At 34.1% G+C, this 27,318-nt stretch overlaps 2 protein-coding genes across 2 annotated transcripts; one reads left to right on the top strand and one right to left on the bottom strand.

Moving 5' to 3' along the window:
* Positions 1-636: 636 nt before the first annotated feature.
* On the bottom strand, positions 637-13,319 carry LOC108916925 (myeloperoxidase). Its single transcript, XM_023454112.1, has 10 exons — positions 13,262-13,319; positions 3,642-3,708; positions 3,451-3,588; positions 3,030-3,395; positions 2,771-2,958; positions 1,966-2,514; positions 1,711-1,908; positions 1,359-1,663; positions 1,095-1,306; positions 637-1,035 (listed from the first exon to the last, which is right to left on the bottom strand). The coding sequence occupies exons 3-10, from the start codon at positions 3,582-3,584 to the stop codon at positions 639-641; spliced, it is 2,349 nt and encodes a 782-aa protein (XP_023309880.1). The 5' UTR covers positions 3,585-3,588; positions 3,642-3,708; positions 13,262-13,319; the 3' UTR covers positions 637-638.
* Positions 9,447-27,318, top strand: LOC108916923 (kinesin-like protein KIF21A). The gene is made up of 8 exons (XM_018723258.1): positions 9,447-9,757; positions 9,811-9,863; positions 21,154-21,345; positions 21,402-21,663; positions 24,397-26,326; positions 26,384-26,715; positions 26,765-26,928; positions 26,986-27,318. Exons 2-8 carry the CDS (start codon positions 9,826-9,828, stop codon positions 27,194-27,196), a joined length of 3,129 nt encoding a protein of 1,042 aa, XP_018578774.1. The 5' UTR covers positions 9,447-9,757; positions 9,811-9,825; the 3' UTR covers positions 27,197-27,318.

Raw genomic sequence — 27,318 nt, 5'->3', positions numbered from 1 at the left:
GTTTTTATAAAGGTTTTGGGCATTTTAATATTTCGATAATTTTTCCTAGGATTTGTTAATATGATTTTAATTAAACCCGCCGACTTGCACTCATAATAAGATTAATCCGGTAAGCTGTGAAAAATAAAAGGTTTTTGTATCCCAAACTGTATACATTTTTTAAAAAAAGTGCTGTTAATTTCTGAATTTAAACTCCTTTAAAGAATTGGGTTTTCTGACCACTTTTTTATGCGCGGTTTACCCCGTACTTTTCAAAGACGTTTTCCTAAAATTTATGAAGATATGCAATCAGTAATTCACTACGGTGTATTTCTGGTTGCATATAGGGTGTCACTTTTATAACTATAAATCAAAAGATAATGAAATTAACATCAACAAATATTGCGCATAGCAAAAATTTAATTAAAAAAACTGTGAATAAATGCCTTAAAAATATATTCCGTTGCGCATTTTGAAAAACGTTCGTTGAAGACATAATAATTACCATGTAAAAATGAAAACCAGTGCAAATTTGGTTATGGAATCGATCAAAGTACGGTGACGTAAAACAGGGTATTTTTAAGATTTAGGAAAATGAAAATGAGAAAAATAATTTTAAAACGTGTATATCATTTGTTAATCAAAATTTCACGCAAATCTTAAAGACTGACAGTCGAAATTTTTATAGAATTATCACCGTTCATTTCCAGACTTTCCAATTTCTCTTTCCATAAAGCTATATTTGGCCTTGCTACCGCCGAACAAGGGACATACTTGTTCTTCAAATCTAACCTCCTCATAACTTCCGGTTGTACAACTTCCAAAGTATCTGCATTATCACATATAATATTGGCCAGAGACGTTTTTCTGATCTCATCTAGTTGTTGTAGTGTGAAAGCCTGAGGATTTTGGAAGTTTTCGTACCAAAATCTATCACCTTGCTTTACTCTGATAAACTGATCTAGAATCAGACAAGTTAAAGTTGGACCTAGCACACTTTCTTTTATGGGTCTTTCACTTAAGGCCCCTGTATACAAATCTATGTCGTCAACATTCCTACAAAACAACAACATAGTTTTTTCCATATTTTAAAACAAAATTCATTTGTGAAGTACTTATATACTGCTTTAATGTTTCGTAAAGCTTCACCGTCCACGGCATTCTCAAGGTCATCGAACTTTGTTGGTTCATTTAAACCACAGTGTTTTCTCCATTTACTATAACCTGGTAATCCATGATCTCTTCCTCTTTGAATGTTCAGAGATACCAGATCTAAACCACATCGTTTCGGCGCTTCAGAAGTTCTTTCGAAAAGGTGAGATTTTAACTACAAAAATCAAATTCAACTATTCATAAACACACATTCAAATAACCCCTACTTCATTAGTAAAATAAGAATCACTAGCTTCTATAGAAGTATTCATCGCTCCCCTTAAAGTTCTGTCAAATTCTCCAGGTTCATATAATTTGAAAGGATCGAACAGCATTTTGTGCATTTGTATATACTCTGGACTAGAAGTATCATTTGCTAAAAATTTCATTAACCCTGGGATTATCGAGTGAGCAAAACGAAAAGCAGCAGTAGCAAAATTGTTAGCTATACTAGGGTTGATACTTTCGTTATACTTTCGAAAATAACCGCGAGTTTGAGGCGACAAATCGAATTTGTTCATTATGTTTTTTCCTGAAAATATGAAGATATAGTAACTGAAAATCAATTCTGTGTAGTACCTAGTAATGCAGGTAAAAATTCGTTGTAGGTAATATGTTGCATTTGAGCACCAACTATTCTCCTTGCTTCTTGAAAAATTCTCTCGTCGTCCCAATGAGGATTTATTCGAGACAAATTTGAAGCTAGCAAGTTGTGCTGCCTCGCCCACAGCAAGTGCATACTTGTTAAATGCAAATTTTCGTTAGCTCGAGCGTCTCCTGAAACAAACAATTCGCAGTTACAATAACAACATATAACAACAAATACTAACGTACCTGTCAAAAAACAGTATCTGCCTTTCATTTCTTCCTCTTCCCTGTTGCATCCATCTGACGGATCTTCCGAAACAGGTAATAAAGCGCGTTCATCCTCAGTAACAAACATTCTTAACGTACCGTTCACGAAGGTTCTTAATTTTTCCGCCAGTTCCTCATCAGCCCCGTATATTACGGAACCGTCAATAAATGAAGTGACTTGGTTGAGTTGCTCCCTAGGTCCCAAACAGCAAGTAGGCGCTGGAGCCGATCGTACAAACTCCATACACGTCAAGTTGTACTTGACGAAGGGATCGGAAGAGTCCAGTTCAACGGGAAAACATTCTGGGTGGGTGAAAGACTCAGTACTACAACAAGAGATTGTACCACCATCTACTTTTTGACTTAACGCTGTAGCAGTCATATCATGGTCTAAGAATTGGCCCCAAGCTGCCAACATTACCGTGAATTTTGTGTCAGCTTTTTGATAAGGCCGATGAACCTCTAGGCTTACTGTTCTTGCTGATGGCAACGGCGTGCCATTTTTACTTGCTCTAGGTTTGCTTATGCCTAAAATATTTTAATAATTTATTTATTGCAAAGTTGTACAAATGCAAGACTTAAGATATGCACCCCTTGTTATATACGTGTTTGTGGGCGGCATGAATTTTATAAGGGATGTACAGTGTTACTAAGCCTTGCGTTAAAATCGATATTATGAGTAATCCTAGTAAGGGTAAAAGTTTCTTAATTAGTAACTACCACGCAAACTGAATAAACGCTTACTATTTTTTGTGCTGGAAAACTACTTCAAATTATGTCTTACCGTCAGCGTAATCTGGTGGTAGAGACCTTCTAAAGGGTCTGTAAGAGACTCCGTGATATCCAGGACGTTTTAGATTATTACAAGAACCATTATAAGTTCTAAATTTTTGAAAAACATTGCATTCTATTGTTTTATTTTCGCAAAATTCCTTAAATATTGGAGTAGAACCATTGCAAACTCGTTCACGTCTATTGCTGACGTTGTTAGTACTAAAAGTGTAGAATAGCAGTAAAAGTAAAGTAACAGATTATTTTTTTACCTGTGGAAATGTTTAGTGGCAAATTCTTTAATATATCCAATGTGTGATAAATTTCTGGCTTTGGCAGAAGTGGCAACAATTTTTTGATGGCGATAACTAGGACTGAGCACCGGTACGGATGGAATAATTTTCTCAACTTCTTGTCTGTCTTTTAGAGCTTGTTTTCCAATTTGGATGCTTTCCTTCAATATGGCGTTGCTACTGGTTGTACAGTTTTTGTAATCCACGTCTGGTATCGGTAAAGAACTGGTGAACATTAGAAATACCGGCATATCTGTTTCAGTGTTATTTAATGCTGAGTTTGTGTCTTCAGGGGCATTTATACTGATCGAAATTGTTGCCACTAAAGCTACCACTATGATACACCTAGGAACACAGATTATATTTCTTAATTCCTTAAGTTTTAAAAGTGAGTACTTACAATAATAGTGCATACATACAATATTGAAATTGTTTAACGCGTTTTTTACGAGTACTGTTTATGGTAACATCAAAAACGTAATCTGGTCGATTGACTCTTGGAAGCAATCTAGTTCGTTCTGAAGGAAGACTCATTTTTCTAGAAGAAAAAGATTGAGTAATTTTAATGAATTTAACAAGATAAATACCTACCTGTGTTTCTCATGAAACTCGTGTACACTTCACCACTACTGATGGAATAATGAAATGAAATCCATTACTGAAATTGATACAGAAGCCAATGAAGCATATATGAAACCGTATATGTTGTGTTTTAGTAATTTTATATATGTAAAAGCACTCCACATTCGTATATACGGAAATATAGTGCATATCTCTCTCATATTATTATCGTTTTGTTAAATAAAAATATGTATTGTTATTATATTTCACTCAAGGCATATATTATGCCTGCTTTAAATTAAAGTCAACACCATAAATTATCGTTTTGACGTTAACACAATTCTAAAATTAATTGTGAGAGAGGTACGAATGTAATTTCCAGATGTATCCAGTTGGCATTTGTAAAACTGAGGGTACAAAACGTTTCTTTATTCTTCCTAAGATTTTGTAAAGCTACTATTAATTAACGCTTCCGGTATGGTGTTTAACAAAAGGCTATATAAATATTTACGTTCTCGTGCGTTATCTATGGTTTCCATTTTATTTTCGGCAAGAACACCTGTTGTAGGTAATATGAATTAATATTTGTTCATCATTTTACTGTTAATATTTGTCTTTGAATAACATAGAATACATGATAAACTGTTTTTTAGAAGTGAAGAAGCCGAGAAATCGGTTCCTGTGACTATTTTAGGTCAAAGCATTGCCCACGATGGAGAATTATAGAAAAAGTACACCTACAAGTCCCTGGTTTAGTACAGCCACGGCTAAAAACTCGATATTTGTTTTAAATGGTTGATATATTCGTATTGGATATAAATAGCTTAAGAACAATTAATAATTGCTCATCACGGTCCTCAATCTGCAACTGTTGTTATTTAAATTGATGACGAAACTCCTGATTTTTAAATTCATCAATTGAGCATTGTACAGTACATATTGATAAACCTATATCTCGTACGATGGTTATGTAATATTTATTACTTTATTACAAGCAGGTATTGAATAGTAATTAGAGGATGCCGAGTGTATGCAGAGTAATGACGGGTGCATTGTTCATTGAAAATCAGTGTGTTTTTATTTTGTTATTGTTACACACCTGTCTTCATTGCTTGCGAGAAAAGGCGAGACTGGACGATCTCAGTCGCTTGCGTAAATTCCTCCTAGGAAAACGGTCCCCTTTTACACAAATAACTCATCATATTCATCTTTTATTCGTTACATATTTTTCAACAATGTTTCTAATGATTTCTTGTTTGCATGCTTTCAGTTGTTACAATCATTTGTGACAATACTCCACAGAATATATTTTGATCAAGGAAATAAAAATTAGAAACACATATATTTATATTACCAATATTACATATAGACAGTATTAAAATAAACATATAAAATATATTTACAAACTAACTTCAATACGAGATACCAAAAACCTTCAACAAACGATTTGTTCAATCAAAGCCTCAAATTTGTAAAAGCTCCACTTGCCGTTGGGGTAGAAGCTGATGTTAGGCAACCTTCTTTATTTGACCCATTCTGAAAAGAAAAAGAGAACATTCTGATTAACTATTGATAGTTTAAATATTTTAGCTAACTGTGGGCAGGTAAAATAAGGAAAATCAACCATCGAAATTTTTAAAACAAAAAACAAAAAGAAATTCTATACAGGATGTAACGCTTGGTCGAACTTTAATAGTCATAGAATACAATGAAAACGAATGAAAAAATCCCTACGAACATATGCTTGGAGGGGGTTAACTTTTTAATTATGAGGTGTTCAAGTTAAAAACAAGTGTTTTTTTAACATCTCTATAGATTTGGTGTATGGATAAATAAGCATTTACAAATTATACAGAATTAATAAGTGGACTAAGTTTTACACACCTGAGATTCTTCTGCTATGCTGTACTTGGATTTCTTTTTTAATCTTCTTATTTTCTCAAGAATATTGTTTTTTTTTTCATCGAAGAGGATTTGAGTTCTACCCGACACATCTGTAACTGTAATTATTGGAAGTTCTGAAAAAAAAAGACATACTGGATTGTATAATTGAAATTAATTTAAACAAAAATTAATAAAAACATGTATGTATATATAGTAAGTACGCATATTTTTCTTTATAAAAAAAATTAATTTTAAACTTGCAATACTGAGTATTTATTTATTGAAACAATGGTTTGAAAAAAAATAAGATAAGTAAAGATGAAGAATATATTAAAATTATAAAAGTTTAGGGTTTCCCAATTTATATATCAAGATAAGTAAAAAACATAGCATGTGCATAAGCTTTAAAGTCTGTATTGTTAGTGATATAACATAAATAAAAAAATATTTTGGGGTGCTAGTAATAATAAAATTTCTACCATTGAAATGTGGTAAATCATAGCAACTATAAATTCATACTTACTGCTGGCTGTTTTATTTCTTCTAGAAATATCCATTATCCTGTCGGCGATTTATAGGCTGTTAACAAATATTTTTTGTTAAATAGATCACAACAAGGTGCATATTAAAAATTAAGTAAATATGCAATAAATAAAAAGAATGTACTTATATATTTGAATAACTTACATATTTATGTATTTATTGCAGGCCAAACCAACAATGAAACAAATGTCTTGTCTCCACACTTACACTAAAAAATCGTTCCCAAAAAACAGTTGAAAATAACACAAAAAACGCCAGTCTTAAGGCTGGCGTTTTATAGACAAGAAAATCGCACTTTTAGTAGTGAGTCCATCCAGGAAGTGGCGGTCTCTATTAGCGTAACGCTAAACTAGAGCAACTTCGTGGCAGATAGCAATAGGCGTACAGATTTCTTTAATCGGTTATTACATATTCGCAGGGCATTTGGCGTCTAGAGCCGCATTAAGGAAAATCAGGGCAATAACTAACCAACAGTCAGATAATTTCAGTATAAGTATATTATTATTATACTAATATACAGGATGATCCACAACTTATTCAAAAAAGTTTGAAAATAGATGCGTCAAGAAAAATGGAATACTGAAATCCGATTTAGTATTAACGTTTTTGCGATGGTGTTTAAATTAGTTTTTCAAGTGTCAAAAATGGCTTAGCAACGCGGACTTGATGGATATCGTTTTAATTTATGGTGATGCAAGACAACATTTGTGTTATGGCGAAGCATTTGTGTTATGGTGAAGCAAGGCAACATTTGTGTTAGTTCCTAGAAACTGGGTAAGACGGGCCCAAAATTTTGAATAATTATAATAAACAAAACCACAAATTAAATTTATTAATCACTAATAAACAATAGCGGCAAAAGCAATTGAATTTGCTGATATAAAATAGGAGTTATAAAATTTTATTTATTTCTTTCCTTAGGAATTCTTTAAATTATTTGTCCGTTCATTTTTAATTACACTTTGCCGCCATGCCGATCGCTTTGATGTGCTCAAGGTCAGGTTTTACAGTGGACCAATTTTTTTTACAAAATTGTATTCGTAAGTCCATTAATTTTTTTTAATAAGATCTGAATCACCCTGTGTTTTACATAATCTTACAATATTCCCAGTTTTATATTTCCAGTAATTCAGGGTGCTCTAATTATCAGCGTCTACCCTATTTGATTTTCTGCGAAAATATACATCCTTTGTATAATTTTCCTACGATTACTTATGAATTAATTCAATATACGAGGTGATGTTAAAAAGTGACATCCTCTTCCAAATAATAAACGGAGATACAAAAAATTCATTGAAAATTGCGCCTCCCTTCTTGAGGCGGAGGGTCTATTTTCACATACAACCTTTTTGCGTTTTTATATTCATCAGTTGCATCATTAAAATCAAGATATGTTAAGATTTCGTATTATTTTCCTACATTGATTGGACTGTAAACAACAGGTTTCCATTTATCACAACGTGGCTAATTAACTTAAGTTAAATAACTTTTATTGCCATTAAACACAGAAAAGACAATTTAATTTACGGTAACCGCACATACACTCGTTTTCAATGTTTAACATTTACAGTCTGGACGTAGTTTAAATATAATTACAGGATTTTTACATTTGACTGAAGGGCAAATGCTTCATTGACGTTAATTGTCGCTAAAAGTATTTTTGCATTGCACAAATATATATAGTTTTTGCATTGCATTAAGAAACCATGGCAGGATCATTTTTTTTGTCTATGTTTCCTAAATAGAATTTGTAAGAACAAGAACGTAAGTATATACGCAATTAATGGATTAAATTACATGTCTACGTTTCAGTCTTGCATTACAAGCAAACCGGATGTTTTAACAAATCGTGAATGCCTATTAAAACGGCTGTAAAACGGAACGATTTAAAAAAGGTGAGTTTCCTGAAATTACAATAAACATGCACAACTTAAAGGTCAATTTATGCAAATCTTCTTAAGCGACGGACTTTGACCTGTACAAAGATATAAATTACCTGAGTACTTCTTTGTTTATTAACTAATACCATACGAGAACTACATTGCTGCAGAAGTAAACGGGCCTTAAATCGTAAAATGTAAAGTTTTAATGTAAAAAAGAATACCTATTACTATTATTTTTTATTAATTTATTGTTTATCTATCCCACTGTTGTTGCACATTGTAATTTAGGGTTTATGTTACAACCTTGATTCTGTTGGTATCTGATGGCTTGTCTCTTTGGTACCTGTGACCTGTGATTGTTAGTTGAACTGGGAACTGGTCTAGGAAGCGCATTACCATAACTTATACGAGATACAGGGCGTCTCCAGTTTTAAACGTTCTGGGACATTATCAAAATCAATTAAGACCAGAAGTTCGTTCCCGGTTTTGTTCATGTCACTAAAAACTGCCAAAACTTCGTAAAGAACAAAAAGCGTGTTAATGTAACACACATATTATTGGTTGTAGAAAAAATACCGTGACGAGGCATATTAATTAAGTAACGTTAATAAAAACCTTTGAATCCTATAAATTTAACATGGAATTATATGAAAAATCGTTTATATGTTGGAAACTTAGGTTATATTTGCTGAGAGAATAAAATTTTCGACCTAATTCGTGAAACGCTTTCGAAACCTCGCCAAAATTTCAAAAATGTTTAAAATTTTACACCCTCTGGGTCAAAAAGTTCTGTCTCAACCGCCTTAAGACCCCCCCCATAAGGGTTAATAAAACACCCTGTATTATAAACAGTTTTATGATAAATGATTATTTTCTAAGTAAACATTGTCTATACTTTTAATTCAGAAAGTATACTTACATCAGAGTTAATTAATGTGCCAGAAATCAGAGGTTTTATTATCAACAGTTTATCGCTGTAAGCAATTGAAGACGGAGCACGGAAGCCATATTGTGACGTCATACCACTCGTTAGCGGCTAGTCCACATACATCATAGGATTGATAGTTCTAACTATGGAAGCAAGCGAAAACAAACGGATTTATACTTTATATAAATCTTTAAAAATTGATTGATTTTCCGAAATATTAACAATAACTGTAGGGACCAGGATGTCCCTGGTGTAAGAAGGAAATAAGCGCCAATATGCAAATTGTCCAGGAGGAGAAAAAGAAGTTTTTTTAAGTTTCAATTTTCAAGTGTGATTTCTTCTGCGTGCCATTTTTGATCAGGCAAAATTAGTTTAATAGAAATAGTGGAAAAACAAGTTATAAATTAAATGCTACCGGATGTTGCCGTTGACATAGACGGTCCCAATTGTGACAGTTTTGGCGGTTCGTCTGCGTCCTAGCAAAGGTGTTTCGTCGTACTGCACTTGAAAATGAACCAAGCGACTGAGCAGCGGAAGGTACAGGTAGTAGAGGTAATACGAAATGCTCTAGTACACCGCACACCACGCTACAGAATGAGAATGAAAACAGTCTTGCCGTGGTGGAGTGTATGTGCGGATACGTATTCGCTCCTGTTCCATTAGAACCCATACGTCTGTCCACACCGTGGGTTGTAATAGGTTAAGTTAAAAACACTTTCACTGACTATTATTTACATGTGGTTTTGACGTTTTTACAACAATTTCGGAAATACTACACTTAACAGACACCGAGTACCAAGGAAAAATGACACGTTCGATTGAAAAATTCAATAATATTTCTTTATCCAGGCCCCGTAAACAATTGTGTCATTATGTTAAATAAGTGTTTAAACAAAGTTTAAATAAAGGTAGGTGTCACACCAGGTGTTAGTGGACACATGTAATTCTGCTGTGATTTTAGAGAATTTTTACGAAAATGGAAGAAGACGACATCGCCGTACGTGTGGCTGTCAGGTAAAAAATTATTTTTTTCGTTAAATAACGACACCTCGTATCTTCCACCCCATGTGTATTTGCGTGCATGTGTTGTGTGTTTCACTATATATAGAACATACAAATTTAGCCGCATATATCGCACAAATTAGTGCCTTATTTCCTGTTTAACTATATTCATATATCACCTTTACGTCGGATGGTTCCACAATAATAATAATTATTCTATTATGGTTTGTTAACCCCATCTATTCTTATCTGGACGAGATACATCTTTATGAGCTAGGTACTCGTAAATTCCCGCTGTTTGGTACGTAAATTTGCTGCAAATGATGTAAACAAAGTCCTAGTGTCCTAGCACTAGCCCAAGATTGTTTACTTTACTTGGAACCAACTAGTCGTTTCCTTAAACGAAGAAAAGATACGTCGCGTTTGAATCTAAAAAATTATGATGATACTCATATAAATAATCTCAACAGTTTTCTATTGTATTATCAAATGAATCGGGTAAAATGATAGAAGTTAAAAACGAACATGATTTGGGCGCTTTATAAATGATTTATGTAGGTACTTAAACATAAAAATACCGATGATGTTACTTATTATTTATTTTAAAGGTGCTAATTTTCATAATAGTCAAGGCCAAGTTTCGCAGGTGTAGTAATACTATCAAAAAATAAGTCACAGCTTTTTTCAGAGATGTTTTAAAACAAATTTTTAATATTTATTCAAGAAAGTGTGTTTTTCAATTTATTGTTAATAAATGTTTGTAACGTAACTATGGCTGTAAAGGTTGTTATAGAAAAAGACAAACTTCAACAATTAATTCCTCCGTTGCATTACAGAATTTCAGTTTCACGCACAATGTATATTTCTACATCTTGCTTGATACAATAGGGTCAGTGTACTCTTATTATAAACAAGTGTTTATTACTGCCGTTAAGTAAAATTATATACTTTGCTAATTATTTGTAAAATGCCAGTCTCAACTGCCTTCTAAGAACGCGAGACTATGCTCCTACAGCCATGAAAATCGATACGTAAGCTTGAATGGATGGCTACGGATCATTATCGTATTTCCTTTTGTTTAACCACTATCACCATTGAAAGACATTCGAAACTAAACGGGGCCAAGCAAAACTTAGCTTTGGTAACTTTATGTTTTATAATCAAGTCTAGAGTTGTTTTATTTTTTATATGCAATTATAAAACCTATTTATTTAAACACGTCAAGTGCCCAGTTGTTTCCAAAGACAAGAAATCATTAAGGAAACAGGGTCAAGGGATACGGTTTGAAGTGAAATGTGATTTAGCGACAAGATGATTGATTATTAGGCAGATATGGATTGATCTCCATTTATAATAAATAAATTACGTCGTTTTTCATGCACATTAATAGCACCCAGTTTGTTTGTTTTTGTGTATGCGTCGAAATCCTTTGACGAAGCACATTTAGACAAGAGTTTAATTTTGCTCTGCCTGGCACATTTTTTGATACGATTTCTATCTTATCTTCGTCCAAATATGCGCAAGTGAAAAACAAAACCGCTCGTCATATCAATAAAACAATAAAAGCGATTATTTACTTTTCGTCTATATGCACAAAACTGTGTCAAGAATTCCTGTTCCAAAATAGTCCTTGGACGAGGAAGAAGACTTTATTAATAGAATTCGGTTTAATTGAAAAATGATGTTCGAAAAGCGGATTCGAATACCGAAGCCAAAAGCAGAAAACACGTTAAAAAGTTTTAAATTTGATTACTTGGCTGAATGGAAATCGGATTGACATAGTTGCCTGCGGATTATTTAATAAAACGCTTTTCATGGCATTTGTCAACGCATAGTTTCGTAAAAACTTGCATAATTTTTAAAAATAGTCTCCAAACTTGTTCTAACTCTCATTAGAGGCTACTAGCCCCGGGGGAAAACACTTAAGCAATAAAATAATACCATAAAATGCAAATGGTTCTACGGAAAACCTAAAAGATGAATGTAGGAAATTAAAAAATCGTATATCACGGTTTGAAAAAATATCGATGATATAATGCGATGCGCGCACGTGCGGCGTCCCCTGAAAATTAAAATTTTTGATCCGGTTCTGCATCACCTTGAATCCGGATTGTAAACCTGCCTCGATTAAAAATTAGCCTTGCTCTAATTGCTTCCCATTCCACCAAAAGCGGAAATAGCGTAATAAATCGGATATTCATTGAAATGGATAGATCTAATAATCAATAAAAGTCTGAACTGTTGGGAAAGTACAACGTAGTATGCTCGCCACGACAATTGTATTTCCCTTCTTTAATTATTCAATGAATCAATCAGAAATTCTGATCGCTGGGTAATTTTCTGTACATCTTGAATCGATATCGCTTAGATATTGATTGTGGAAAGTACAATACTTGTAAATATAACGAACAGTAATGTTCGAATTTTACCCATGTTTCAAAGAAAAATCAATAATCCTTCAAGAAACTATTCACGGGGCACAAATCCCGCTAGAGCCATAAAATTGTAGACGGAAAGTCGCAGATGACATATGACAATTTTCGGAAGGCACAGCGCGGGAAAACGGAAATTCACGCATGTTTCCAAAATTTCCGGAAGATCCCTCGGCTGCCAATTGTTTAAATATTTCGAAACTCGAACTAAAGCAAGGCTTTAGGGTCAACATTAACCAAAATAGTTTACAGATCCACAACTCACTGAAAGCAAAATTTTGGGGCGTACTATAGTAGTGTTGGTTAATGAGCTGGAGGGTACTTGGGTGGACGTTCAAACACAGTTCAGGCTGGGTCCGCAAGGGTTTTTCAGTGGTGTCCGCACTGAATTTGAATTGGGAAAATTTCCAAACATCGGTGAAATTTTATTATTTTTCCGCTCGCCTCTCGATTTGCGTCGCAAGTAATCTGCGGTTTCTCGTCCGTGGTTAGGAACTTTTGGTGGGATTTGTGCCCCGTAAATGGCTTTTTGAAGATTTATTGAATTAATTTGAATAACATTAAGTAATACTATAAAAATATAGGTATGTGATATTATTTCAGAAAAAATTACCAATTAATTTATAAACCGCAATTTATCAACGAAGATACTTTTCTAATCATTAGTGTTCTCTCGACCACAAAATATAATTCCATTTTTTACGGAATGTTTATGTAAATATTACATTTTTTATGTGACGCTTTTACTACATGCGAAAGAGAAAACTTATTTTTTTATGTACAAAACTATTATTGTGCGAGGAAGGACAAAAATGGTTTGAACTTGCTACGTGATGGTTCCAATCGTGATTTTAATAAAAAATATCCCTATGTGTTAAGCTTGCGACCTTTCAAGGCAATCATCATTTTTAATTAGAAAATGAAACAGATTTTTTTTCTACTTGTGCAGCACCTGCTCTCAGGAGTACAATGACTTACCTGCGCCGATTATTTATTAAAAGAAAGTAGTAGATACGAAGGCTACAGTAATTTGAAATTTATTTCTTATCGGCTCAAATCTGAGTATCTGTACCGAAATAATTTTACTGTTTCCATTATAGACCCGCTGTTGTATTCGACCCGCAGAAATTGGTACGTTGGCTTCTACTGTTTGAGTAATATGCCCCAAATTATTAAATCCGGCCTCTGCCATCATCTTTAATTTTACCACCGATTGCGTGTCCTGCGGTGTATTTCTGTATTAGTTTTTCTGTTACACAAGAAAATCGCCCGCAAATGTGTATCCGTATACTGCGGTTAATTATAAATTGCTCCTAAAAACAAAGCTCTAATTTCGTACCACGAATAATTTAAAATTAGTCGCGACCTTATCGATCCCACGCGATATGAAAAACTATATAAAAACGCCGGTAAAAGCGTATTTTCGTAATCATTTGTTTAGCGATAAAAAAATCTAATTAATTGTACCCTTTAATCAAATTTTGATGGCTAGGCGTGGGCATAATTAAAAGACGCTATTAAAGCTCCATGCACACCTAGATCGACACAGAACAGGGTGCTAGCTTGTTCGAGAATTGTTTATTTAGCTGATGTTTTGGACATTTTCTTCGCTTTGATTTGAAAAAATATTTTAAATATTTAATATTTTAGGTTATACTGAATGACAACGTTTTGGCTATTTTCAAGGGTGACGGAGGATGACGAACAAAAAGCTGAGAAAACTATATACGTATCTTTCTTCTCCGCAAAAAAACTGACACTTTATTTGATTACATTGAAAAAAACGTAAAGACTAAACCAAAGTGAGGATTGGCAAATTAATTGTAGAAGTTTGTCGAAATTGCATATAAACCACTTCTTGCTTTGAAACTACATCGATTTTTGTGCATTTTGGGCCGCTGATAGTTAAAGTTTTAAATGGAATAGAGATCAATAAACTAAAAATTTCCTGTGACTGTGCGACATATTTTAAGAAAAGGCCAACAAACTTGACACGAAGTCTTTTTAGTTTAAGAAATTGCACCCGCTACTCAAAAACTGACGCACTATATTGCTGTGTTTGTTTACTCGCTGAAACTAGGACAACCTCTAGAAAAGTACATATTGCACGGGCAAAGATTCAAATAAACGTGACGCCGAATCTAAATATAAGGTTTTTGTATTAAAAAAAAACAACACAAAATAAATTCATTGACTTTGTGTTTAAAAATACTTGTTGTATAATAAACCGCAGTTTAAAATAAACTTTCTGAGGGATAAACTAAATATAGCCGAGCGTAGTTTATTTTGACACGCACTGGGTTAATAATAATAAATTTGCAAGGATATTTCAGAAGCCCGCTTTTACCCACTTCCGGAAAATGTCAGAGGGCTTATCTTTCCCCAGATCGCGTATTGTGGGCCTATAAAAAATGGGTATACCACATTTTACGCCATAGAGCTGACGTGCTCAACCACGACTGTAATCCATTTATAGTATAAATTGACTTTACCTCTTCCCGAAATTTATCCACCGCGTATTTTTACATTTACTCTTAATAAAAATCGAGAAGCAGTTTTTTTAGAGACTTTCCCCGAAATCCTGTGATTTTGATGAATTGTCGTGAAAGAATACATCTGCAGAATACGATGACTCACCCATCGATTTTAGACAGGTCCGTTGGACATATATATAGAAAGGTACCTTATTTTTAAAATCGAGGTCAACGTACCATTAGCCGTGGCATTAAACTTATTAAGTTTTTTTAGTTTTGAGTCATCCACAATGCCTGCAAATTGGAAAATAAAAAAAAATAGTATGCATTTCAAAACTCAAGGATATGGTGTCGTGTTAGCGTTACAGTTGGTTTGTTCCTTTGAACCATTGAAATTGTATCTGTATAAACCAAAAAAATCATAGATTTGTCACTGCACTACACTCCAAATCTTAAAAATGACTTTACCGTCTTGTATTTCTTTTGGAGAAAGCAATTCGTTGGTTCTATCAACTATACCCGTTACATTTAATAGTTCCTAACTGTCCGCGTCACAGTTCCAAACGTTAAATTTCAGATTAATACGCCCTTAGGAGAGAACGTTATTATGCCCGATGACATTTACCTTTCATGAAAGCTTGCACAACTATAATAGTACAGCTGACCTGGTTGAGCTTTTGATACGGAACGATTCACACAAACTATTTTGCATTTAATTAAAATTGAAGAAAGCTGTTACCTAATCTCGAATTATGTTAGTTTATTACATGTAGGTCGAGTTTTTTTCCTCCTTCAGTCGCCACGTAACAAGAAATCATCGTGAAGATTGTGAGGATAGAGCTAAAATTTGTTAAAAATCTTTCATTTATACGATCTCTCTGGGATACATCATCATCATTTTCTTAGAAACACAAAACGAGGTTTGTTAGTTTTTTAATCAGAATGAAAATGTAATAGACACTTGTCAGGATAACTGAAATCGACAACATTCTGTTCCTTTTTTGCTGCTGCAGAATGCGTACATATACCGGTACCATCACTACATCAGTTCGCGGCAAAAAACAAACGTTTTTTTTGTGAATTGGGATTTGATACTGACAAAGACGGTTTTTACTCGGGTTTTTATAATAATAACATTGTTAGCTGTGCGAATAGCCTTCCTTACGACTTTGATATTTTTACAGCTTCTTGCACTTAATTTGTAATAGACTTTATTGTTGTTATGTGCATATGTGTATCTGTAATGTTACTTACATATACAGGGTGTTTCACCTAAGAGGGATTCTTCTGTAACTCTGTAACTGTAAAATTTATAAAAAAATAGTTTTAATAAAAGTTGTCTGGAATCATGTGGGCCACGTAAAGAAAATAGTTTTAGCTTTACAGGGTGTTCCATTTCGAATAACCCATATTAATTGTCATGGGTGAATGCAAAATTGAATGCCCTTTCGACTGATATAAGGTTGTCCATACTTATCTTTAACAGTTTTCCAGAAAAATCAGGTTCTTTTCTAAAGTCCGAAAAAGTAGTCAACGTCCCTCTTAAGTGGAACACCTTGTATATATGCTTAGTTTGATTTATATCTTTGCTCTTTCTTAGTTTTTTCTTTTTATGTAAATTACTTTGATTGTATTAATTGGGTTCGCCTGTATATACAATATTTTTTAATAAATAAGGAAATAAATAAATAAAGCCGTTTAATAGCTTAATCTCTTGCCACATCGTAAAAACGTCTTGGGGCACACAATAGCGTCAATTTAACAGCACTTTAGTAATATCTAGAAATAAATCAACCTAGTAACAGTCATGCGTAAGTATTTTAGGCACGATAGTCCGATTTTTTGTTGAACCCCATGAAAGTACTTCCGTTACGTTCGTTGGGCACACACAAAACACAAAACTGAAACGCCGTTTTATTTTAGTTGTCTCAGACAGCGCGTTTTGTTAAAATGTATGCACATATTTTTAACCGATATAAATACAATGCAAGGTATATGATACCAGGAGCGTTGGCCTTAAATTTGTATGGAAAACTATAAACTCGTATAAATTAATTCGAGTTACCTTCTGATTGAGCCAAAATTCATTGGCAGACTCGGTAAAAAGTTAATTTAAGTGCAATCGTTAACCTCTTTTCAAAGAACCGTCAAACTAATTTAGAAATTTAAAAAAATGGAATATGTATTTGAATTAAATTAAAAAGTTTTAATAGTTAATGTGACTGAAAATCTATAAATAAATGTGAAAACTGCCTTCCTCTGGGAAATCCACAAAAATTTATAGTTACTCGTATACTCAATTATCTTTGGTTCTTGCTGCTTGGAAAGGAAAACTAAGTCTGTAAATCTTGCTACCCACTAGTATTCACCAACACAAAAGAAATACCAACCAAATATATAAGCAGTCATCACCACATATGGAAAAATTTTAGAAATTGATTTGTCAGTACAACTCCTACACAAAATTACAAGCTAGTGATGCCTAAACATTGCTTAAATATTCATTAATTCATGGAATAGAACTATGTTAAAAAGTTTGATCGATCGCCACTTACACAAAATATTCTAATCCTTAATTTTTTCGATCTAAACAAAATGTTTTGATATAAGATTTTTATACCCTTAATAAAATTCATGCAAAATAGCCCAACAATTGTTTATAAAAAACATCGAAATTGTTTCGTTACATCGAAAACACATTTTTATTTTTCAGATGGAATTTATCTTATCAAAAAATCCTACAACATATTTATATTAGATAATACTTAATGGTTCTATGAAACCTGCATCTATCTACCTATATTACGCTGATATAACTGACGTCAGAGGATAAAGATAGCTTTGTATTTTATTCTTGTGGGGACACTCAAAAATTTCAACATTGACATCGAAAATGTTTTTGTTTTCACAACAATTCACAATACTCACACTATTTCGTTCATAATTGTTTTCGAATTACGGATATTCTCATGAAATGTATGCCATCAATAAGCTAGGCAAGGTTGTCTTGATGCCAGGTAAGGTCATGCCGAAGGTATTGGATTGGGAAAACAAATGTAGGACATTGTTGGAAAATAATTTTCAAACAAATTATCTTAACTTACAGCCCAGGCTTGTTTTCGATTTGAATACAACTGAAATTGTACGACACTGACATTTTATTTAATTATGTCGTTTTCTTTTCTCATTATTTTACCCGTCCTTGTTATAACTTCACTTTGCATTAAGTATAAAGGTAGGAGGTAATACCGTCATTGTAATAAACAAAACTTGCATATTAATGGCAATATTTATAGTTTAGAAATCTCGGGATTTATGTAAGCAACGTTCTAAATTGCCTATAAAGTCATTTTGTAGGAGTGATAGTTAACAAATAAATAACATGTATTGTTTGACAGATACTGACCATAATTTGTGTCACTGAAAGTTATATTTGGTTGTGCTTAAAAATTTAGGTGTAGAGAAAAAATTATAAAAAACAAATGTTTTTCCAGCGCAACCAATTCGGTAAGTAGAGAAACCATTGAAAACTCGACTGTCGATCGGCGACCTTGCATTAAATATCCCATAATGAAGTCGTAAAAAAACATTAAAATGTTTATTCACCATACACCCACTGATGTTAATTAAATATACGCGTTTAATCTTTTAATTAAGTATTACGAAGCCGATTTTTCTGTTTATTTACAAACCAGTCTCGATAACGAAACACCGGTTTGTCGAAGTGCGCGACTACTTTTTTCCTATGCGCCGTCGAACCATTCATAATTTTAAAATCTTTTTTAAATTTCCCTGCAGCATTCCACCAAGGTGGACATCGAGGTTACTGGGATAGTTATAACATATTACGCAACTTCGCAATCAATAAATGTAGTTACCTTTTGTGAATAGTACAATAAAGGCATAAAAACCTAATACTAACCATGTCACACAGGTATAGCCAAACAGCGTAAAATTAGCCAAGGAAGTGGAATAGTCGCCAGGATGTGTCAACAATGGTGTCGACATATTTTTGGGGACACGTCAGATGATGACAATTAATCAACTGTCTATTGTCAACAGTGTCTTTTGAAATACCGTCCTTTTACATTACACGCACTATTCTATATTAGTACATTTAGACAATTTAGACCATGGCGGATCTGTTTTGAGGTGGATGCGAGAGGGGTGTTTGTTGGTTTCGAAATTTAATACATTTTCGATTCTGCAATAATTGCTGTATCAATATATTCAAAAATGGACGTAATATATTTAGTTGGCAAATATCTAATATGTAAGAGGCCCCGTGTATTTGTGTAAAATTTCTCTTTTTAGTTCTAGGACACGTTGCGAAAAATTGGTTGGTTTATGCAATATCTAAGGAAATTAAAGCCACACGTTAAAGGTGACATATTCCTCTACTTGAGCTGCGGAATAAACGACAGTTCGTCATAAAAAAATTAACCGATCTATTTTATTTCATATTTATTGAAACGTTCCCCATGATTTATCCGAAAAAGGCAAAACGACAAAATATACTCCACGGATGACACAAACAAATAAATTATATTGAACTGGATCAGTCTGAAGGCGCATAAATTATCAAAACGGGTATTCAAATACTCAGGAATGATATCAACAATATGAATAGAATCCTCAACTCGTACGAGACGTGATGTAATGGATTTAAAAAAATTTTAATAAACCCCCGAGGCGCTGATCGTCAACTAATTGATTTTTTGTTAAATCATCCGCTAAACGCGGCACTACACGTCGAGTCCTCGTTATTTTTTTGCCGGTGATCATTATTCACCGTGCCGTAGAAACGCGTCGTTGGAAAACCTCTAAATTACCTCTGATTTATAATAACGCGTTTCTGCTCATTGCACCTGTGCAATAAAGGAGAATTTGCAATAAATAATTCCGCCGCTGCATTCACCTACAAGCGATTTCTGAATTAGCGACTAGCTACTAATTGCTTCGTATGCGTCATCACGCACACAGAAGGAGAATTTACTTAACAATTAACAATTTGACTGTAACTCGATTATGTAATTTTTTCTATACATACATGTATCCGCATAAATTATCTTCAACCGTGTTGATTCTATAAGGTTATTCGGGCAATCAAATGAGATGTACCCATTACAGCAGAACCTCGATAATCCGAACTAATCGGGACAGGAGGTAGTTCGGATTATCAAACATTGTTTGCATGAACACGCAACAAACTCAAGACTCAGTAGTTCAGATTGTCCTACGAATGTTTTTGTGGTATATAATCAAAGTAGAATTACCCAATTAGCTGATTACGTATTAATAAAAAGTTATTGGCAAGGCTATAAGGTCGAAGTTAGTTCACAAATAAACAGATGAAAAAGCAGTGAAGAACAACATTTATGATTGTCTGTTGTAACAGAATATAATGATTGTCTTTCGCTGTGCGGGTCTATTTTTGGTTAGCTTGTACAGCATTTGGGAAGTAACCATGTTTGTCATCCCCATTTTTGAACAGTTAATTAACATACCACATCGAACAAGTGCAGGATATCGTGTATATGTTTAGGTTTTACAGCCGTTCTTATTACGATGTCAATTAATTAAAATTTTACGTAACGCCTGAATTTTTTTATATAACAAGACCCTATACATTAAAAAACAGGTTCGTCATTGGTTGATCTTGACAGCACCGTATGCAGGTGTCTATGTTAGTAATGTCGATGTTCTTGCTTATACGTATTCCTAAAACGGGGCTTTGCAAAGCAGAAAGAAGAATTTGATCAAAAATGGAAATACTTAATGCTGCAGCTACTTGTAGAGCTACAACTTGTTTCCAGGAATCGAAACGTTTAAAAGTGTCAGATACATCAAGGTGTGCCACATATTAATCCAAAATAAATTTGTAACAGTGGAAATTGTACCGCCCCCGGAAATAATAAATAGACTTGGATATTCCTTAAAAATGTTTCCCAAAATCAAATTTGGTTCTTGAAATCTGTTACATCTTAAAAGTTGTGAAGTAATTGCGAGACTTGCAACTTCGCTAAGGTACTAAGATATAAATACAGTGGCATTGCACTGCATTTTCTCTAAGAATTTAGATTATCTATCCGTACTGAATACATAATACCTGCTTTCCGCTTACTTTGTTATCTTGGGCCTTGCTCCGCGCTTGGGCTGTTTAAAATGCCACTGAGAGGTTTCTATAATACTATATTTGTTGCGTACAAGGACAAAACAAATGTAAACACAACGGCTTCGTTTACCGATAATAAAACTGTGCGGTCTTTAATTCCTAAAAACTAGTAATAGAATAATAGATAACGATTAAAAAAAAACAATTTACAGGATGTTGAAGCACATAGCACATGCACTTTTTGGGTTTTTGTTTAATGACCCGTTTTTGTTTTTTTGTAGGATTCGTCCGCAGATTCCCCGCGAAATAATCGACATGTGTCACATTTGCACCACCGTCACACCGGGGGAGCCACAGGTCACTCTAGGCAACGATAAGTCGTTTACGTACAACTACGTGTTCGACACGGAAACCGGTCAGGAAACTGTATACGAAACCTGCGTAGCCTCGCTAGTCGAATCTTCCCTCGAGGGGTAAATACCAATTAAAAAAAAATCGTAAATTGAACTATAAATTGTTTTCTGACTAGGTATAATGCCACAGTTCTTGCCTACGGACAGACGGGGTCGGGGAAAACCTACACCATGGGATCAGGATTTGACGTCGAGGTCAGGGACGAGCAAAAGGGTATCATCCCCAGAGCTATCCATCACCTTTTTAACGGTATCCATTCTCGAATAGAAAAAGCACACGAGATTGGTCACCTGCCGCCCGAATTTAAAGTTACTGCTCAGTTTATGGAACTTTATAACGAGGAGGTCATAGATCTGTTTAACCCCTCGTATAGTAAAGTAAGTTTCTTGGTGGGAAGTATGGTTACTAATCCATTAATGGCGTTTAATTAGGTACTTCCTAAAATATCCAGTGGCGTGCTACGAAACATGGCAAAATGAAATCCTATTTTGTTTTTGGGATCCGCAGGGCCAAAGGTGGTCTCTTAGAATCATTTTTTTTTCCGAAAAGTAATGTATTTCATTGAAATTTGGTTTAATTAGATGTTTGAGGGTGCTAAGTTCGTCAGTCTTGTTAGTTTCTGAACAATTAAGCGACATTTTCCGAAAAATATGCAATCGACTGTCCGAAAGTCTACCAGCTTCTGTTCCTTAATATACAGAGTGTACGGAAACGAATGGGCGATACTTCAGGGGATAATTTCCTCGGATGAAAATATACCAATTTAGATCAGGCTATTTAGGTACAATATTTGTTAAAAATTCTTAAAATAAATTTTAATTTTTTGAAAACCCGTAACTTTTTAAGGAACCAAATTACAATAGTAATTTCACTTATTATTGTTAAAATATCATATGCCAAACCAAAATTATTTTACTGTCACTATTTAACTACTTTAAATCGACGCTTTACTAGAACCTTCTTACTGTAAATAGGCTGTAAAAATTTTTTCTAGCATCTTTCCACTAAAGGTAAGCAGGTACCAGGTACCAGGTAATTGACTTTAATTGAGGCCTACCTATAAACAGTTAAAAATAATTTACCTACGACTGAGTAGGTAAAAATTTTAGTGGATATTTTTTTAGCGCGTAGTAATCATAGTTGATACGCAGACGCGAAAATTACACAGCCATTTTGTTTCCAACATTGCAACAGGACATATGTTTTTCATACAAATAACGTAATAACAAAGATTTGACTGTGTGTTGCATGGATATTATGTGAAGAAAATGTTATTCAGAAGATTAAGAAGATTAATGTATGCATATGAAGTGCCTATAGCGTTCATAAGTTATCAACTTTGGTTTATAACTTTTGTTTCATATACAGGGTGTTAGAAGTTTGACTGCCTCAATTTTAACAGACGATAGAATACATTAAAATAAACCAAAAACTTGATGTACAAAAGTTGAATTAATTAAGGAATATTGACAACTGCGAGCATATAATATCATCAAATACAATGTTTATTACTTTTTTTAATTTCTTTATGCTTATATCTAAAAAATAATTAGAGTTGTAATAAATTTAAAATTCGATAAAATTCATATCGAGCAATGTGACAACGGCGTGGCGGTTTATTAACACGAGGTACTAAAGTGTCCAGCAACCACCAATACGCAATTCAGTTGGTATCTGGATTCGCCCGTGTCGGAGTGTTTTTTGCGTACCACTATTTACTTTTCTTGAGGTGTTTTCCAGGGAGTGCGCGAAAATTGGATTCGAAGGTGTCGTGCGTACATCGAAAATTGTGGTGGACATTTTGAGCATATGTTGTAGATTGTTTTGTGCGTTTAAAAATTACTGAATTTTGCTTTTTGGTAAGTACCTAATATATAATTAATACGTATGATTATTTGGACGACGTGAATCTTTGGGTACTTTTCAATAATTTGATTAAAATTTAAGTTTCCATTTTAAGAGATTCATAATTACTAAAATTCGAGGTAAAATTTAAGTACAACACTATCTTCGTACTACAAAATCGATACATTTTATTTTATTTATTTAAAAACTGGAAATTTTTCATGAAATGAAGTAATGGCAGTCAAACTTCTTACACGCTATATAAAATGTTCAAAGTAAAGAGCGAAAGAGCGAGCGATGGTGGGATTGTCCAATAATAGATATCTTATTTTTTACTTGTAATTTTTATTATATGAAGAGAAAATTAGGTTAATAATTATGCGCACATAGTTATGGCAAAAAAATCGCTTACTAGTGTAATAAATCACCAATTTGAAGTAAAAAAAGATATTTGCTGGTATTACCATGAAACTCGGCATCCTAGGATGACAACCTAATAACCGCGATAAAAACTTTTGCTAAGGTACAACAAATTTTACATTTTCATTCAAGATGTAAACTATAGAAAAACCTAACCTCAAAAGCGGTTTCATATAACGTCACTGATTCAAAGAGATAGTAACTAGCGTCCTCTAGTGTATGGTGTATGGAAATACTAACGACACCGATCCATTAAATACACTCAAAAAGTTACCTGTGCCGAATTTCAATGCAGTACATTGGTTTTTGAAAAAAATTTGACCAAAATTTGATTTTGACGCCCTGTATATAAAACAAGTAAACATCCTGTATATAAAAAAAATATAATAAATAGCACAATTATTAAAGTAAATAAATACCGTAATTACCTTTATTCTCAAAATATTATTAAAATGGGGTAATATGACGTAGTTTTCTGTTTGCTATTCAATTGATTATTGTCAATAAATGTTATTTTGTTGTTTGTGACATACCTTCATCTTACCTGCATGTTCCCAACCTATTTTGATGTTAGAACCTCCTTCCTTGATTACACATAACTATACATGTATGTAGTAACATTAATGTGCTATAATTAATACAATTTATGTTAATTACCCCTTACCAATAATTACAAGATAGTACAATTACTCAGCAATAAAATTGCATTTAATAGCTGTTACAGTTATTTCTGAATCGTTTTAGATGTGGGTAGAAATGATGTAAATTAAACTTTGAAGATAACTTTACAAATTTTTCATATAGAAAATTTCACAGCCTTTTATTAATTTGTAATAAATTTCTAGGACAAAGTGTATAAAATCCACGAGGACCCTTACGGCGGCATTCAAGTAAAAGGGGTGACTTTCAAAACAGTGGTTTCAGCTGAAGAGGCCTTGCAATGCCTGAGGTTGGGGACCCTTTCTAGGACCACGGCTAGCACTCAGATGAACACCCAGTCCTCTAGGTCCCACGCGATTTTTACCTTACACATCAAACAACAAAGGCTAGCACCTTCCGACGATGAAGGCGCGAACGAGTTCGAAACGCTCAGTGCCAAATTCCATTTCGTCGATTTAGCCGGCTCTGAACGCCTGAAAAGGACCGGAGCTATAGGAGAAAGACAAAAAGAGGGTATATCTATTAATTGTGGTTTATTAGCTTTAGGTAACGTTATATCAGCGTTAGGGGATAAGACGAAAAGGGCGTTGCACGTTCCTTATAGGGATTCGAAGTTGACGAGGCTGCTTCAAGACAGCCTCGGCGGTAATAGTCAGACTGTGATGATTGCTTGTGTTAGTCCCAGCGACAGAGACTTTATGGAGACTCTGAATACTTTAAAATACGCTAACAGGGCGAGGAACATTAAGAATAAAATATTTATTAATCAGGATAAGACTTCTAAGACAATATCGCAATTGAAGCAACATATTGCACAACTACAGTTAGAATTAGTAGAGTACAAACAGGGTAAACGGATGATTGGTGAGGATGGAACTGAGACAGTTAACGATATGTTCTACGAGAACAACATGCTTCAAGGGGAGGTTAACAACCTTAGGACCAGAGTTAAAGCAATGCAAGAAACGATAGATTCCTTAACACTTAAAAACACTAATTTATTGACGGAGAAAGCAACAGGAGCTTGGATAACTGGTTCCGCAGGGAACGACCAAGACGTTAGTTACATGGTTCAAGGTTACTTGAAGGAAATAGAAGAACTTCGAGCCAAGCTAATGGAATCCAACAACACGTGTGAACAACTAAGAAAACAACTTACCCGCTCTCACACCAGCACGTCGATACTGAATTCTTCCTTGGAGGAAAACGTTTCGTTTATTGAAAGAGCCAAACAGAATCTTCAAAAAGAAAAAGAGGTCCTTAACCGTAGATCCGTAGAACTGGAGAACGAGAGCGACGGCGATAGCGAGCATGATTCCGAAAGCGAAAGCGACGAGAAAGATTTGCACAATGAACTTAAAGATGAACTTATAACACTAACAACCGACATAGACATGAAGCAGAAGCTGATAGATGAACTGGAACTGTCACAAAGACGGATGCAAACAATGAGGCAACATTATGAAGACAAACTGATGCAGTTGCAGTTAAAGATTCAAACCACGCAAGAAGAGAGGGATAAAATACTTCATTCTTACAGCATGAGCCCTGAACCTTCCGATAAAATTAAAAAAGTTAAAGATGAATATACAAAGAAAATATCGGATATGCAGAAAGAACTAAAGAGGTTACAAGCAGCCCAAAAGGAACATGCTAGGCTTGTTAGGAGTCAAAGCCAATACGAAAATCAGTTGAAGTCGTATAAAAACGAGGTTTTAGAAATGAAACGCGCAAAGGTTAGGTTAATTAATAAGATGAAGGAGGAATCTCAAAAGCATAAGGAATCTGAAATGAGGAGGTTAAGAGAAATAGCTCAGTTGAGGAAGGAAACCAGGAAGAATGCTAGTGTGATTAAATCAATGCAAAATGAAAGGAAAATAAGGGACCAAGTTTTGAAGAGGAAGCAAGAAGAAGTATCAGTATTAAGAAAAAGTCAAAGGGGTAGGCTTAGTTTTAAAGCAGCTGGCAGGATCGTGAAAGGGTTTTCTGAAAAAGCTGCCAAACAAAAGTGGCTCAGGGTGGAGAAAACTATAAACAACATAGCTTTAAGTAAAAAGGGCCTAGTTGAGCAAGAGGTGAGGATGGAACACTTTCTTGAGAAACGTGAAACATTAGGTAAGAAAACAATACAAAAAGTAATACTGTAACTAATTGTAAAATTGTTTGGTTTAGGTAAGGAACTAGAGGCTTTGGAGAAACGAAGGGAACAAGCTGTGGTCAAAAACCAAGACGTTACACAGCTAGACAGTTACATTGAAGACATCAAAGAAAACATTAACTATGTTCAAGAAACTATCAGTGAAACGCAGCACAATGTAATAGAAATAGAAGAAACACAAGACACAAGCGGGAATTTAGATTTACAACAAATTGTAACCTCTATATACGATATCGAAGAAGCCAAATACATCATAGAAAAATTATACAACATGACTCTCAGTCAAAGTCATGCCGTCGCCCAAAGGGATGCCAAGTTGAAAGAAAGTGAAGCCACCCTAGCAGAGGTAAGTATTGACAATCCCAAAAGCTCAGTTTTCAAAGATATCATTTCAGTTGCAACAAGAGAACAATGTCAGAGGCCAACTTCTGGATCATGTTCTTCACAATGAAATTCCAGTATTCTCCAAAGAACTAATAACTAGTGTTTCAAGTAATACAAATGATACCACCAGTTCCAATTCATCCAGATCATCTTCGCCAGCACCCACCGAAAGGCAGTAAGTAATTTCCACATAAACTATACAGAATTATAGAATATACGTTTATTGTTGCAGACTATCTGTTCCTGAATCTCATGCTCACACACATTCAAGCCGGTCAAAGATAAGAAGGAGGACTGCCCAACCTGCGGAAATGCTTTTTGGTTTGCACACGCAACCGTCAATGACGCAATCCCAGGATTCTTCCATGCTTCGATTGGACTATGGTCTGCAAAGGGTTCCGAGTGTCCCTGGAAGTCTTAAGTTAGTGGATTTATACCCTTAATGGACTTGCATCATTCGGGATGTTCCCTCTAACAATTCTGTAATAACTGTTATAACTTATTCAATTATCAAACTTGTATGCAACATTGAAAATAAAGTAGTTTGAGTGATCTCATTTTGAAT

This window comes from Anoplophora glabripennis, unplaced genomic scaffold (assembly GCF_000390285.2).
Source record: "Anoplophora glabripennis isolate ALB-LARVAE unplaced genomic scaffold, Agla_2.0 scaffold2, whole genome shotgun sequence".
Lineage (NCBI taxonomy): Eukaryota > Metazoa > Arthropoda > Insecta > Coleoptera > Cerambycidae > Anoplophora > Anoplophora glabripennis.
The sequence above is the reverse complement of the archived record's forward strand: the minus strand, read 5'-3'. Positions and strand labels throughout refer to the sequence as shown.